Source organism: Bos taurus, chromosome 29 (genome assembly GCF_002263795.3).
Source record: "Bos taurus isolate L1 Dominette 01449 registration number 42190680 breed Hereford chromosome 29, ARS-UCD2.0, whole genome shotgun sequence".
Classification (NCBI taxonomy): domain Eukaryota; kingdom Metazoa; phylum Chordata; class Mammalia; order Artiodactyla; family Bovidae; genus Bos; species Bos taurus.
The window spans coordinates 17406353-17422621 of record NC_037356.1 but is presented as its reverse complement, the minus strand read 5'-3'; the positions used below and the strand labels follow the sequence as shown (position 1 = coordinate 17422621).

General features: G+C 46.9%; 1 protein-coding gene across 1 annotated transcript; it reads right to left on the bottom strand.

Moving 5' to 3' along the window:
- Positions 1-238: 238 nt before the first annotated feature.
- LOC100126230 (JY-1) lies at positions 239-16269 on the bottom strand. The gene is given in 3 exon segments (NM_001110098.1): positions 239-1638; positions 3206-3297; positions 16245-16269. Coding segments are annotated over 2 exon segments (255 nt in total). The 5' UTR covers positions 3273-3297; positions 16245-16269; the 3' UTR covers positions 239-1450.

Here is a 16269-nt window from a genome sequence, read left to right as displayed (position 1 = left end):
GATCAAATTCAGAAAATATAGGATTAACATACACTGTTTTATAATATACAATCCACTTTTCAGATTATACTACTTGTCCCAATAATATCAATTTCTATCATTTCTATCAATTTCCCTTTCTGACCCAGGATCCAATTCCAGATTATACACTGTATTTAGTTGTTACGCACTTCCCCCGCCCCAAATTAGCCAGTTATATTTGTTGCTTATAAGCAAAGAATCTTAATGATACAGCTTCTTTCTGTTAACAACCAAAGAACCTTTATAATATAGTAGATTACATCACAGTGCTAATGAACTCTTCCAGGTAGGTATTAAAATACCTAAAAACAAGGGTTTTACAGAAATAGATCCACAGACATAGAAAACAAACCTATGGTTACCAAAGCGGGAAGGGGGGATGAGAGATAAATTAGGAGTTTGGGATTAACATATACACACGACTATATACAGAGCAGGTGACCAACAAGGATCTACTGTATAGCACAGGAAACTGTTCACTAGGGAAGAAGAATCCGAAAACTAATATATATAACTGGATCCCTCTGCTGTGTACCTGAATCTAACACAGCATGGTGAATCAATGATACTTCAATTAAAAAAATTCCTGTTTTCAGATTCATATTATGAGGTCCAGAGTAGTTAATTTGCCCATGATGATACACAAACTTCTCGAGCCAAGATTTAGATCCAAATCGTTTTTTACTCCCAAGCTCCTACTTATGCCATTGTAGGCCTGGCAAACAGTAATAAAGCACAACCCCAGCACAGTCTTACAGGCTAGTATGGAACTGGTAAACAAATAATTAGAATAGAAAGCAGTAAATCCCAACCACAGAAGTATATACAGGGTGTAGATGGAACATAATCAGTGAACTTATCTCAAGTATGACAAGAGATACGGTCAGGGCTTCAAGAGCAATAGCAGAAAATCAAATCAGTTATTTTCTTTGGTGTCAGCTGGGTGTTTACAGACTGTCTACTGTCCAAAGTATGATTAATATCAGTACTGATCAGCTAACATCCAACATATGCTCAGGAACTGATATGTCTCGTTGGCTAACATTGTTAACTGACATCTGCTCATGGAATATTACCTCTTGAATGTTAGGGACCCAAGTAGTTCCTACATCACTTCAGTTCTTAGTTGGTCATTCCGATGAGAGCTGACATCATCTAGTTCTGATATTTAGCTGCAATGTATTGCAATGATCCTAATCTGTAAGCCTACTTAAAATCTGCCCTGTTCAGTTTGATAGTTTTAAAATGTAGACATTACAAAAAGGCATTCTCAAGGTAGAAGGGTCCGATCTCTTCAAGAAATCTAGAGCCCTTTTCTCTTCTCATTTTGGAAAAAGTCAAATGAAAAACAAGCACCAGGCAGGAGGAAAACCAGAGCGGCAAAGTCAGAGTAAATAGCATGTTTCATTTTGTGGCTTCCATTCTGAATCTAGTGACAAAGAGAAAACATGCAAAGGTCAGGAGCTGGGATGGCATTCAGGGAGCCGAGTCTTGGGACAGTTATGAGTATTCTCAGAGGACAGGACGGTGGCAGCAAATCAATGGACTCCTGGGCCCAATCAGGGAGCTGAGTATTTGCTGGTGATCCCAAGAGGGACCTGGGTGGTCTGTGAAGAACTGGAAAAACATAATAATAACATATTATCAATTATATGTTATTGATAAGAGTATCTTACTTGTTATTTAGCAGAGGTTTTCTTTTAAAAAATACTTGACTTTCATGTGAAGTTGGTCCTAAGTACCTTGCATAAGTAGGTGCTCAAGTAGTGTTGAACTGGATTAAGCTCAAAGAGGTGAGACTAGTGTACACACAAAGCTTTATGTTACTGGCAGCTCTTGCTATGCAGCTCCAGCCTGCTGTGCGTGTGCTCAGTGGTGTCCGACTCTGTGACCCCAATGACTGCATCCCGCCAGGCTCCTCTGTCCATAGGATTTTATGGGCAAGGATACTGGAATGGGCTGCCATTCTTTTTCCAGGGGATTTTTCTGACCCAGGGATGGAACCCACGTCTCCTGTATTGCAGGCAGATCCTTTACCCGCTGAGCCATCGGGGAAGCCCCCATCTTCAGCTTCAGTTCAGTTCAGTCGCTCAGTCATGTCTGACTCTTTGTGACCCCAGGAATTGCAGCACGCCAGGCCTCCCTGTCCATCACCAACTCCCGGAGTTCACCCAGACTCACGTCCATTGAGTCAGTGATGCCATCCAGCCATCTCATCCTCTGTCGTCCCCTTCTCCTCCTGCCCCCAATCCCTCCCAGCATCAGAGTCTTTTCCAATGAGTCAACTCTTCGCATGAGGTGGCCAAAGTACTGGAGTTTCAGCTTCAGCATCATTCCCTCCAAAGAAATCCCAGGGCTGATCTCCTTCAGAATGGACTGGTTGGATCTCCTTGCAGTCCAAGGGACTCTCAAGAGTCTTCTCCAACACCACAGTTCAAAAGCATCAATTCTTCGGCGCTCAGCCTTCTTCACAGTCCAACTCTCACATCCATACATGACCACAGGAAAAACCATAGCCTTGACTAGACGGACCTTTGTTGGCAAAGTAATGTCTCTGCTTTTTAATATGCTATCTAGGTTGGCCATAACTTTTCTTCCAAGGAGTAAGCATCTTTTAATTTCATGGCTGCAGTCACCATCTGTAGTGATTTTGGAGCCCCCCAAAATAAAGTCTGACACTGTTTCCACTGTTTCCCCATCTATTTCCCATGAAGTGATGGGACCGGATGCCATGATCTTCATTTTCTGAATGTTGAGCTTTAAGCCAACTTTTCCACTCTCCACTTTCACTTTCATCAAGAGGCTTTTGAGTTCCTCTTCACTTTCTGCCATAAGGGTGGTGTCATCTGCATATCTGAGGTTATTGATATTTCTCCCGGCAATCTTGATTCCAGCTTGTGTTTCTTCCAGTCCAGCGTTTCTCATGATGTACTCTGCATATAAGTTAAATAAGCAGGGTGACAATATACAGCCTTGATGTACTCCTTTTCCTATTTGGAACCAGTCTGTTGTTCCATGTCCAGTCTAGGCTATCCCAAACAAGGATACCTGTGACCTCCTACCAGCAACCTAAATCCCTGTTGCTGGGGTTGACTGATTTAATCAATGTTTACTGAAGAGGTGTTGTGGATCACACCTTGTCTCAGGTGCCAGGGACACAAAACAAAAACATCTTTATCCCTACCTTCAAGGAGCTTACTAACAAGGGCGCCCACAATGATGACTGCCAGCCGTCCAACCTGTCTCCTCATGGGTCGTCCATGGAAGTTCCAAAATCTGAGAGTACAGGACATCAGTTCAGTCGCTCAGTTGTGTCCTACTCTTTGCAACCCCATGGACTGCAGTATACCAGGCTTCCCTGTCCACACATAAGCATCAGTATAAACCACTGAGATAATTTCCTTCAACCCCTGCCCCGTTTTGCCACTCTAAGTTTAACCTAAACAATAAGGAGGCAGGTACTCCTTTTTAAAGCTCTCCTAAGCTAAGAGTCGGACATGACTGAGCGACTTCACTTTCACTTTTCACTTTCATGCATTGGAGAAGGAAATGGCAACCCACTCCAGTGTTCTTGTCTGGGGAATCCCAGGGACAGGGGAGCCTGGTGGGCTGCCGTCTATGGGGTTGCACAGAGTCGGACACGACTGAGGCGACTTAGCAGCAGCAGCAAGGTAACAATGAATTTACTGTGTGATCTAGTCTAGGGTCTCACAACTCACTGTGTGGAATTCCTTCCACAGAATAATGATGCTGATGCAGTGATGACAGCAACCACTATTGATCACGCACGTGGTACATTCCAATTCCTGTGCAAGATACTCTATGCATTTTGTTAGTGCATATTAATTGCATTTATTTTTGAAGCTAAAAGAAAATAGATGATGTGTAACTGAGGACTAAGTATCTAAGACTCCTGAATGTTTATAAGTGTATCATATTTTACTTTTCATAAAATATATCTTAATTTGATTAACAACATTTCCAACTTACTTGAAACTTACAAAATGGCACTGAATGTATCACATACTCTACACATCTTATCTCAGTTCAAACTCATAACAATTCTGTGAGCTAGGAACACTGTTCCTAATTTATATTTGGGAAATTTGAGGATCAAGAACTTAAGTGGCTTGCCCAAGGTCACCTATCTCGTGGGCGGCAGAACTGGTTTTCCATCTCGGGCCGTCTAGACTCCATGAAGCACTAAATCTCAGCATTCTTCCTCCTCGTCTGTGGTAGAGGTGCCGCTCGCCTCCCCATTGCACACTCTGATCACCCTATTGGAGCATGTGAACTGGCACTCTGAAGGCGGGTGCCAGGGTTGGGCAGTGTGGGTGGGTGTGGCCCAGGGAGGAGGGAGGCTAACTTCAGATCCCCAAAACTGAAATGTGGTCACACACGTAACACCCTCATCACAGCCCCATCATATCTACAGGGCTGTAAGCTGACTCCTGTGACACTGAGATAACTCAGGCCTTTTCTGGAATTTCTTTGTCTAAATTGTTTGAGGGTGTCCCTGTCCTCAAGGGTTACTTCAGCGAGAATAAACACTTACTGGAGGGCTCCCAGAGGGCCAGCTTCAAAGTAGCGACAGAACAGAGTTCGGTTTTCCGAGCTCACGGTGTGCCGCTGAGGGCACGATCACAGATGCTCAGCAAGAGTGAGGCCGGGAGGCCACAAACACCTTATGAGCTCACTGTCCTGAGCTCCCCGCCGCCTCCTCCACAGTCTCCCTGGTCCTCTGTCTCCTAGAGGCTCCTTGTTTTGGTTTTCCAGCCAGCTACCTGGGGCTTTACTTACCCTGCTTCTGCCATGCCCTTCCTGCATTTATAACACCTGTGTTGGGGCCATCTGGTGGGAAGATGGAGAGAAACAAAGGAGCAGAGACCCTTGAGACCATTACTCCTCTATCAAAGGGGGACAGTTCCCCTCCCTTAAGAGGCTTAGGTTTCTGTGGGTCTCTATAGTCAGGACACCCCTTTCTCATCCCTCCAGCCTGCCGTAGAGGGTTTCTCCTGAAGTGAGAAATGGGCACCTGAAGTGAGAAATGGGCATCTCCACACTGATGTCCATTTCTGAGTCTTCAGCTGTCTTGAGTCAGGTTGGCAGACACCAGAGGGGAATAAAAAAGATGAACTCACTGCCTATTCAGTGGCACCCCAAATCCTAGTTTTCCCCTCCCAATCCAGCTGCTGCTGTTCACTTTCCAGCCCTCAAGTACCTCCGCGCATTCCGTCCAGATTCTGTGGTTGTTCCATCTTACCTGAAGCCAGAACCTGAAAGGTCCTCTTTAGAGACCAGATCCAAAATAAAGAGAAAAAAATAAACACCAGGCCCATTTAATAAAGGAATAACAGACTCAGACAGTCAGCACTTTTTGTATTGCATTAACATCACTCAATCTCAACATCACAAGAAGTCAGACAATCAAACTTTAGGTGCCTCTTGATGGGATGGGATATAAAGCATACAGGAATTAGTCTTGCTGGAAGCAACTGAAGTGGGATTCCATTAAGCCTTTAGAGCTTCATGCCAGCTAATAGGAGACATGGAGTCAAGTGTAAAATGACAGTCTGAAGAACCATCACCCAAATCCGGGTTGTGAGACCTTCTGTAGTACAGTGACCTGGTGTCTCCAACAAATAAACAGCACGAAGAAGGTGAAACTATTACAGAATAAGGCAATTTCAGAGGCACGACAAGTAAAAGGGGGATAAATCTCACAGGATTCCTGAGACGATTCAAGGAGATAATTAACATAAGGTGCTTAGCAGAGTCTGCTGCTGCTGCTAAGTCACTTCAGTCATGTCCGACTCTGTGCAACCCCATAGATGGCAGCCCACCAGGCTCCCCCATCCCTGGGATTCTCCAGGTAAGAACACTGGAGTGGGTTGCCATTTCCTTCTCCAGTGCATGAAAGTGAAAAGTGAAAGTGAGGTTGCTCAGTTTGTGCGACCCCATGGACTACAGCCTACCAGGCTCCTCCATCCATGGGATTTTCCAGGCAAGAGTACTCATTGCCTTCTCCGTAGCAGAGTCTGGCAAGTGGTAAATGAGTTATTACTATCTCCTGTCAGCTCTCAAGAGTCTCAGCCTCTTCATTCACAAAACAAGGGAGATGACAGCCCTTCCCTCTCACGGCTGCTGGAGGACCAAAGGGTTCAGGTCCCTTTCCCTCTGCACCTGGGCAGGAAGGTCTGACTGCAGCACTCTCCCATGCAGTGTCTCCCGTTAGCCAGTAGATGGCAGCCCAGGCACGTTTATTTGGAACCCCGGGCTGACGCGGGAGCTAGTCTTTTGCTCTAAGAAGCCGGGTCCTGCCTCATCACCAGTATTCCCCTTCTCTTAGGTAGGAGGCCTAAAAATGATGAGAGAGAATCGGAGTTTCTGAGATACAATTAGGGTTCTAGTAGCAGTTTGCTGAGGATTCAGTATCTGCTGGACAGAGAGGTATTTCTGACCCAGCTGGATCAGAGTTCAGGCACTACTTGGCTGGCTGCGCCTGGACCCTGCTTCCTGTCCCAGTGCCATTCTGCTCCATCCTGAATCACCTGTGCACAAGTCCAACATGGTTTAGTTTCTCTTCCCCATCAGACTGGGGATAGTTTAAAACTATGCTCCTACCCACACCTGGAGCAAGATGTCCTTTGGGAAAAGTTTGTCAAATGAGTAAATATGTATACACACTCTGGAGATGTAATCACATATCCTCCTTTCCCAGAAAACTCCATATACCACAGGGTGTATGCATTTTCTTTTTGTCTATCAGTTGAGATAACTGGGGTTGTGATTAAAAGTGCATGCCCTGGAACAGGATTTGTTGTTGTTCAGTCACCAAGTCGTCCCAACTCTCTGTGACCCCATGGACTGCAGCACACCAGGTCTCCGTGTCCTTCACTGTTTTCTTAATCCACTTTACACACCACCCTTGTGGCCAGGGGGCTTGCGTAACTCAGTGAAGCTACAAGCTACACTGGAAGGGTGGTTATGAGCCACCAGAGACAGACGGTTCATAGTGGAGAGTTCTGACGAGATGTTATCCACTGGAGAAGGGAATGGCAAACCACCCCAGTATTCCTGCACTGTATTGCGGTGTTCATGAACTGTATAAAAAGGACCAGCAGTCCTTAGGTTCAAATCTCAATTTCTCCACTTACTAGTTGCATGTCCTAGGAGAAGGGCCTCAGTTTTTCTACCAGCAAAATGGGATAGGCAATAGTATCTTGTGGGTTGTTCTATGGTGAGGACTAAACAAGCAAATGCATTTTAAGTGCTTAGGAAAGTGCCTGGCACACGGTAGGCACCCAATGCATATTAATTACCATTTGAACACTGCCTTCCTCTGGGACAGATGGAATGCACCTGCAAAATAGGCGCTCAAGGAAGATATCGAATGGCCTGGGGTGGCTCTCTGGCGTGAGGTGAGGAATGGCTCTCAAGAAACAGCAGTACTGCTTCCAGCTCCCCCACCCCTTCCTCTTGTTATTGATGGTATCATTATTAATCATTTGACGAGGCCGAAGGGAAGTCTCCAACCCCACAAGTCATGAATGCTGTTTTGCTCACCTTCCAAACCCAAGCTCAGCAGTGGTGTCTGCAGTTGTCTGCATGTTGCTGGGGACAGCACGTTCAGGACTGAGGGACCCCCCTCCCTGTGGCCCAAGGCTGAGAAGGCACTGACTGAGGCAGAGGAGTAAGGGACTTCCAGGGCTATTTCCTATCTCTGTCCCCTTTCTGGGGTGGGTGGGTGGGTGTGTGTGTGTGTATGTGTGTGTTTGTGTGTGTGTGTGTGGTGCTTTGGGGAGCATCTTCCAAAGGTCCTTGTTCAGCTCTGGAGATGCTGTGTAGCTCAAAAGGATTCCTATATGATGGACATCTGTACCACACAAAGAGCAGGAGCAGGAAAGGGATTACTATGGTCCTAAAGGTTCATCTAGTCAAGGCTATGGTTTTTCCAGTGGTCATGTATGGATGTGAGAGTTGGACTGTGGAGAAGGCTGAGCACCGAAGAATTGATGCTTTTGAACTGTGGTGTTGGAGAAGACTCTTGAGAGTCCCTTGGACTGCAAGGAGATCCAACCAGTCCATTCTGAAGAAGATCAGCCCTGGGATTTCTTTGGAAGGAATGATGCTGAAGCTGAAACTCCAGTACTTTGGCCACCTCATGCGAAGAGTTGACTCATTGGAAAAGACTCTGATGCTGGGAGGGATTGGGGGCAAGAGGAGAAGGGGACGACAGAGGATGAGATGGCTGGATGGCATCACTGACTCGATGGACGTGAGTCTCAGTGAACTCCGGGAGTTGGTGTTGGACAGGGAGGCCTGGCGTGCTGCGATTCATGGGGTCGGAAAGAGTCAGACACGACTGAGCGACTGATCTGATCTGATCTGATCAAATCACTTATGATTATACAGTGGAAGTGACAAATAGTTTCAAGGGAGTAGATCTGAAAGAGTGCCTGATGAACTATGGATGGAGGTTTGTGACATTGTACAGGAGGCAGTGATGAAGACCATCCCCAAGAAAAAGAAATGCAAAAAGGCAAAATGGTTGTCTGAGGAGGCCTTACAAATAGCTGAGAAAAGAGAAGCTAAAGGCAAAGGAAGGAAAGATATACCCATTTGAATGCAGAATTCCAAAGAACAGCAAGGAGAGGTAAGAAAGCCTTCCTCAGTGATCAGTGCAAAAAAATAGAGGAAAACAATAGAATGGGAAAGACTAGAGATCTCTTCAAGAAAATCAGAGATACCAAGGGACGGTTTAATGCAAAGACGGGCACAATAAAGGACAGAAATGGTATGGACCTAACAGAAGCAGAAGATATTAAGAGGAGGTGGCAAGAAAACACAGAAGAACTGTACAAAAGAGATCTTCATGGTCCAGATGACCACGATAGTATGATCACTCACCTAGAGCCAGACATCCTGGAGTGCGAAGTCAAGTGCACCTTAAGAAGCATCACTATGAACAAAGCTAGTGGAGGTGATGGAATTCCAGTTGAGCTATTCCAAATCCTGAAAGATGATGCTGTGAAAGTGCTGCACTCAATATGCCAGCAAATTGGGAAAACTCAGCAGTGGCCACAGGACTGGAAAAGGTCAGTTTTCATTCCAATCCCAAAGAAAGGCAATGCCAAAGAATGCTCAAACTACCGCACAACTGCACTCATCTCACACACTACCAAAGTAATGCTCAAAATTCTCCAAGCCAGGATTCAACAATATGTGAACTGTGAACTTCCAGATGTTCAAGCTGGATTTAGAAAAGGCAGAGAAACCAGAGATCAAATTGCCAACATCTGTTGGATCATTGAAAAAGCAAGAGAGTTCCAGAAAAACATCTATTTCTGCTTTATTGACTTCGCCAAAGCCTTTGATTGTGTGGATTACAACAAACTGTGGAAAGTTCTGAAAGAGATGGGAATACCAGAACACCTGATCTACCTCCTGAGAAATCTGTATGCAGGTCAGGAAGCAACAATTAGAACTGGACATAGAAAAACAGACTGTTTTCAAATCGGGAAAGGAGTACCTCAAGGCTGTATTTTGTCACTCTGCTTATTTAACTTCTATGCAGAGTACAACATGAGAAATGCTGGGCTGAAGGAAGCACAAGCTGGAATCAAGATTGCCAAGAGAAATGTCAATAACCTCAGATATGCAGATGACACCACCCTATGGCAGAAAGTGAAAAAGAACTAAACAGCCTCTTGATGAAAGTGAAAGAGGAGAGTGAAAAAGTTAGCTTTAAACTCAACATTCAGAAAACTAAGATCATGGCATCAGGTCCCACCACTTTATGTCAAATAGATGGGAAAACGATGGAAACAGTGTCAGACTTTCTTCCAAAATCACTGCAGATGCTGACTGCAGCCATGAAATTAAAAGACATTTGCTCCTTGGAACAAAAGCTTTGACCAACCTAGACAGCATATTAAAAAGCAGAGACACTACTTTGCCAACAAAGGTCCATCTAGTCAAGGCTATGATTTTTCCAGTAGTCATGTATGGATGTGGGAGTTGGATTATAAAGAAAGCTGAGCGCCGAAGAATTGATGCTTTTGAACTGTGGTGTTGGAGAAGACTCTTGAGAGTCCCTTGGACTGCAAGGAGATCCAACCAGTCAATGCTAAAGGAAATCAGTCCTGAATATTCATTGGAAGGACTGATGCTGAAGCTCCCATACTTTGGCCACTTGATGTGAAGAACTGACTCATTTGAAAAGCCCCTGATGCTGGGAAAGATTGAAGGCGGGAGGAGAAGGGAACGATAGAAGATGAAACAGCTGGATGGCATCACCGACTCGATGGACATGAGTTTGAGCAAGCTCCCGGAGTCGGTGATGGACAGGGAAGACTGGCATGCTGCAGTCCATGGGGTCACAAAGAGTCGGACACGACTGAGTGACTGAACTGACCGGTCTCACCGTGTTTTTCTGCATGTCAGTTTGGACAGACTTGAAGATGTGACAGGCGACCACTAGGTGGCATTATCAATGTGAAGGTGCCATCTGTGTGAAAACGCATCGGCTGCCTTGTACAAGGAAAGTAAACCTCTGTCTGGAGATTAGACCCCCTCATCTCAATAAATTTCAGCCACCTGGTAAGACCTGGGTGCAAACGGAGGCTGTTCTAGGACAATGTACAAGTACAGTCAGTTCAGTTGCTACAGGAGGACAGAATTTGAAGGGGGGTGGGCGGAGAGGAATAGCCTGGCTCTGCCCCAAGGCCCACGCTGGATTCCTGAGGCCCCGCCCCTTTCGCCCAGGAGCCACGCCCAGCTGCTGCAGGACCACTCAGCACCCCTACCTCACCAGGCGCTCTGCCTGCTGTTCCCTACTTTCTTCCCTTGTTTTCAAGTCAGTCGAGGTGCTAGCTTCCCTGATCCATGGATGGAACTGGCTCGTGGCTTCTTTGTGCCCCACTGTCTCTGCACCTGCTTCTTTCCCGGGTCTTTGCCGCTTTAGTGGACGGGGCTGTTTTCCACTGACTGGAGATCCCCTGGCTTGGTGCTGGGAACAGGTCGGGCTGCTTCTCTTCAGTCCCCACACTCCCCCAAAAATGTGGCTTTCTCACCCACAGCACCCCTTGGGGGTCCAGGGACCACCCTCTGTCTTAGGGGTCCTAAGGATGCCCTAGAACACTGAAAGTGTGTCCACACCGGGCAAGCAGTTGTGGAAACAGAGGGCTGGTTATATAACCTGCCCTGCCCAGTGCATAATGAAAACACAGGACTCCTGATTTTAGAATTTCAAGATGGTGACAGCAGAGCATTAAGCGGGCTCTTCTGAGTACAGGGCCCAGGATGACTGCACCATCTGCATGCCCTGAGACAGTCCTGAGTTTGGAGTTGTGTCAAGGGATGGGGTGGCGGCTTGTGTCTGCTGAAGAGTTATCAGGGGACCTGCTGGCTACCTGAGAGGTGGCTGGCCATCTGCAGTCTTCACAGGAAGCCCTCACTCCAGAAATTCCCTTGCTCCCCAGCTTTAAGACATCAGAGAAACAGCCATTAAGCAAACCTAGATTCAAATTCTGAATCCATTTCCATAGCAGAAATCATGAACGTCTCCAGGCTTCACATGCCTCATCTGCAAAATGGGGGGTGGTAATACTTACTGTGAATACCACCATAGGCTCTAATGAGATCTAACAGGACAAGCCCTGGGTCTAGAGCCCACACCTACTGCACTTCTCTGAGCCTGCCCCTGCCCCCGCCACTAGCCAGCACTGCTTGTCCTCAGACGCACCCAATCAGGACAGAACAGGGGCAGACATCGGGACCTTCCAATTTGGGGGTGCCTGCTCAGTGAGGAGGTTTACCACGTGGTGAGGTTTACCATGTGGTGAGGTCCATGGAGCTCCTCCTGGGTGCTCCACGGGCCTCTGGCAGCATCGAGTAAGCAATGGAAGGGAAAACCCAGAAGACCCTGGAGCAGCTCTTGGAGCATAGGATCACTGTGGAGGAGTTCACTCATCACTCTCCTAACAAATGTGTATGAACACTTCTTGCGCCAGGTGCCAGGGGTATGGTGGTAAGCAGAACAAGGGGGGTCCTGCTTTCTGTCAGCCTAACGCTTGCATGAATGTGTCCCCTTCTCCTCGATGCACCCCCTCACCAGCCAACCATAAGCTAGCATTTACGAGGCGCCCACGGTGAGGCAGAAAATGAAAGCACAGCAGGTGCTGAGACACTCTACCAACCTCCTCTGATCGAATGAATAAAAGCTGTGTGCTTTGCTTCCAACAGCCAGCACCTGCGACTCTTTGTAGGAGGGCTGTCCTCCAGTTGCTGGGGCCCCCTTTGCTGAGTACACAGAAAGCCAGAGGTGCCTGGGAAATGACATCCCCAGGGACAGCCCTTACCCGATCTCCACCAGGCGCAGATGTGTAAATACTCCAGCCTCTGCCTGGCTGGGGACAACTCTCGGGTGTGACTTAGACTGTTTCCACAACCCCTCCCCCTGGACTTGGCCAGATTCCTCTCCTGGGACCCTGCCTGAGCTCACACTCTTGATGGTCCTCTTCCCTTCCTTGTCCCTCTTCTTCACGCATCCGTTTTTTCCTGAGACCCCTACATGATAACTTCAGACAGATCTTGGTGCAGGGTTTCCTTATGCAGAACTCCCCCACTCAAGACACAAAGAGAAGCAAAAAGGAGGTAGTGATCCCTCCTGGTCTTTGTGTTACTACCCACAGTGATGCAAGTCAGCTGTCAGTCATTATAAATAATAGAAGAATAATTCCTTTCACAATAAATTTGAGTGCATTCAAAATTATCCCTGTAATACTATGATCAGTCTCCCCTCACTTCAATTCTGGTTACTTTATGAGTGTGGAGAAAGAGGAGGCATTCCTGCTTGCTGGGGTTTGTACCTAACCTACACTTTTATTATTACATCAAATCTAGATAAATCCATGGGATTGGGTCTTGAACGTAAACATCAACCATCGGGTGTTTTGCTGTGTGAAAGACGTTGAGACTTCCGGGATCAGATCCCTGGGAACCGGGGGGCTTTTTGCCTGCCTGGACTAGGTTCATGGGAGTAAGTCTTGGGGGCCCAGGCTCCCCCAGGACCACGTGAATAGCACACCTTCCTCCCACCAGAAATGTCTTCTGCTGTCATCTAATAGCTTCTCACTAAAACCTCTTGCAGGAAATTCTGATTCTTCCCTCGTTCCAGCCAGCGTACCCTGGGATTTCCTTCTTTGGCACTATGGAAAATGGTTTTGCTGCAACCATGGTCTTAGCACTTGGCTCACCCCCCTTCCCTCCCCTGAAGCTAGCTGGAGTCTCAGCTTGTAGGCAAAAATCAGACTGTCAGGCAAAGGGTGCATGAGGGGCCTCAGTCAAGGCAGGAGGTGGGAACCAGGGCTGGTCTTGTTGTCACAGCATCATGATTAAGGCAGAGGGGGAGCTTAAGTTCCCCAGCCCTTGGTTCCTCCTACAACCAGATCTATGCCAGGAAGTGTGGATGCCAGGGCATCTGTCCAGCCCACCTGTCCAGACCCAGACACCTCCCTGGAGGTCTGGATCAACCCCTTGGACACTGATGGGGTTCTGCTCCCAACAGGCCTACACCATCCTATTTATATCCCCACACACCATAGTGTCTGGAACCCCTGGCTGCTTTGCTGTGCTTCTGGCAACTTCCTATCCCCAAAACTGATCTTGAGCTTATGGTGACTCTTGATTCCAGAGACTGGGCCCTGGTACCTGCCTCAGGGCAAAACCTCTAAGATTTCTGTTCTCCTTTACCAGACCTCTGAGTTCTAGCAAGCCTGGATGCTGAGGCTGCTGGAGTAGTGATAGAGCTTGTTGGTATCACAATCTAGTTTCTGAATCTTTCTAGACTTTCTGACTGGGTGGTGGTGTTTATAAGCAAAGGGTCCTGTGTTACATCTTTATGTCCTCTAAGGCTGCTTACATATGTGAAAGAGAAACATTGTCTGCTATAAGTAAATAAAGGCTGTTGCAGCCATCAAGCCATCGCATTACAGCTGCCCTGAAGGTGAACGCTGAGGGAACTAAGAACAGAAATAGGGTGCCTGCCATCAAGCAGCCGCTGCAGCCAACCCCTCCTTCCCAAAAGATGCACCCTGAGGAGACAGGAGACAAGGCACAGGATACTGGCCTCAGAGAGCTGAGGTGCTCATCAAAAGAATGATTTCATTGAGTCCAGACCCTTGCATATTCTCATATATAGAGAAGCGCTAAATTCCTTACTTGAGATATCTAGTCTTTAACAATTATCTTTTGATGTTCCAACTACATAGTTTTTGTTGCAAAAACTCCTATATATTCTGGCTCCCCCTACTCTTTACAGAGCGGTCTCTCAGAATTATTTGAAAATGCTGTGCCCCGGGCTTAAGTCCTCAGTTTTGCCTCCCAGATAAAACATAACTCATCCCTTTCAGGCTGTGCATTTTTTTCCCCCCAGTCAACATGCACATTAAATGCTCATTAAACATTTGCTGATTGACTCAATTTTTTCTCTAGGCCTCTTCAGGAGCCACCATGGCATTCATTTATTTAATCATGTTATCTTTCCATCCACCCATCTTATAACAAACATCTGTGTCTGAAAGAATGATTCCCTCTGTCCCCATCTCACAAACTGGGGAAGAGATTTTTACGCTACAAACTCAGTCCTGGGAGTGTGGAATAGGTATATTTTAAAGGTGTGGGAAGGGATGACAAAGCCAGGCCCAGATGCTCTGCATACAGTGTCAGGTGCTGACTTCTTCATTGGAGAAGTGGGCTTGCAGATTATAGAGTAGGAAAAAAAATGCTTCCATTCTTCCTGGTAGGTTTAAGACTCTACTGCCCCTAAGAGTTGATGTCAGTCCTTGTCAAACAGGAGGGAAAGAGGCAGGGTACAACCTTTTAAAAAATGACATAGCCACTGAGGATATGACAAAAACTGATTAGAACCAACCATCCAAGATGGCAGGAGATCTGACTTCCAGTAGACCTTGAGCCTCGTTATATGCTCATTATAGAATATCAGCATATGCTAAATGACACACCCACAGGCGCCATGACAGTTTAGAGGCTCATCATAAAATGCCAAAAGTGGCCAGTGGCCCAATTCTTGAAATCTCTGCCCCTGCTCAAAAATAGTTGGAATAATCCTCCCACTGATAGGCTCAAAACTCCCAGCCTGTAAAGACTAACCATGTCGTGTTCTGGGGCCTCTGGCCTTCTGAGATGGCCCACAATCTGTCTCTGAAGCGTGTGTCTCCCAGGGGCACTCTCACTTTCCAAGACCAACCCCTGACCTGGGGCTGTGCTCACCTTTTAAAAGGGGCCACATTCTGCCTGTGGAATGTGTCAGCTCTCCAAACAAATTCACTTCTTACCTATCACTTGGTCTCTCACGAAGTTCTTTCTGTGAGGAGATACAAAGCACCTGAGCTTCATTACGTCCTAAGACCAGGTGCCTAATCTCAATTAAAACATGGTGAGTTCTAGGGATTTCCCTTATGGCGGTTGACTCCGCGGTCCCAACGCAGGGGGCCCGAGTTTTGCCGCAACTAAGATCTTGTGTGCCATAGCTAAACAACCCTGAGTGCCAAGCAAGATCCCGCCAAACACCCTTCACAGAGAAAGAAAAAAAAAAAAAAGACTGGGTTTGAACCCCAATCTGGGTTCTCACTGGGTTCCAATTCTGGCTGGTGGGTTCGAGTTCTAGTCTGACTTGCAGGGTTTCACCTGCAAGGTGGGTGGGTCTTCACAAATATGGTTTGGGTTCTTGAAGGATTAAAAAATAATGTAACTTTAACTTCGATTACCCTAAGACTCTGAAAAAGGGGACTGGCTTGGGAATGGTGGCCAGAGACTACCATGGGGCCATTACTGATAGATTTGGACTTGAGAAATTAACGCTGGATGGCCTGATGGGGGCAGGGTGGGCACTCCTGCAGCAGGGCAGCTTTCCAAGGCGTGGAGAGGGATTGCCAGCGTGGGGCTGGAGAGAGAGATGCCTGCTGAAACGCCAGCATAAACCGGGTGTGAGGGCAGGGTGGGTAAGACTAAAAGCAACACCCTGTAAAAGGCTACACCCTCCTCGGCTAGATAAAGAAAAGGCTAATACTCCTCCATGAGTTTGAGTAAACTCTGGGAGTTGGTGATGGACAGGGAAGCCTGGCGTGCTGCAGTCTATGGGGTCGCAAAGAGTCGGACATGATGAGCGACTGAAATGAACTGAACTGAACAGTACTCACTGTAAAGCCTTTCTCCTCCCGCGTC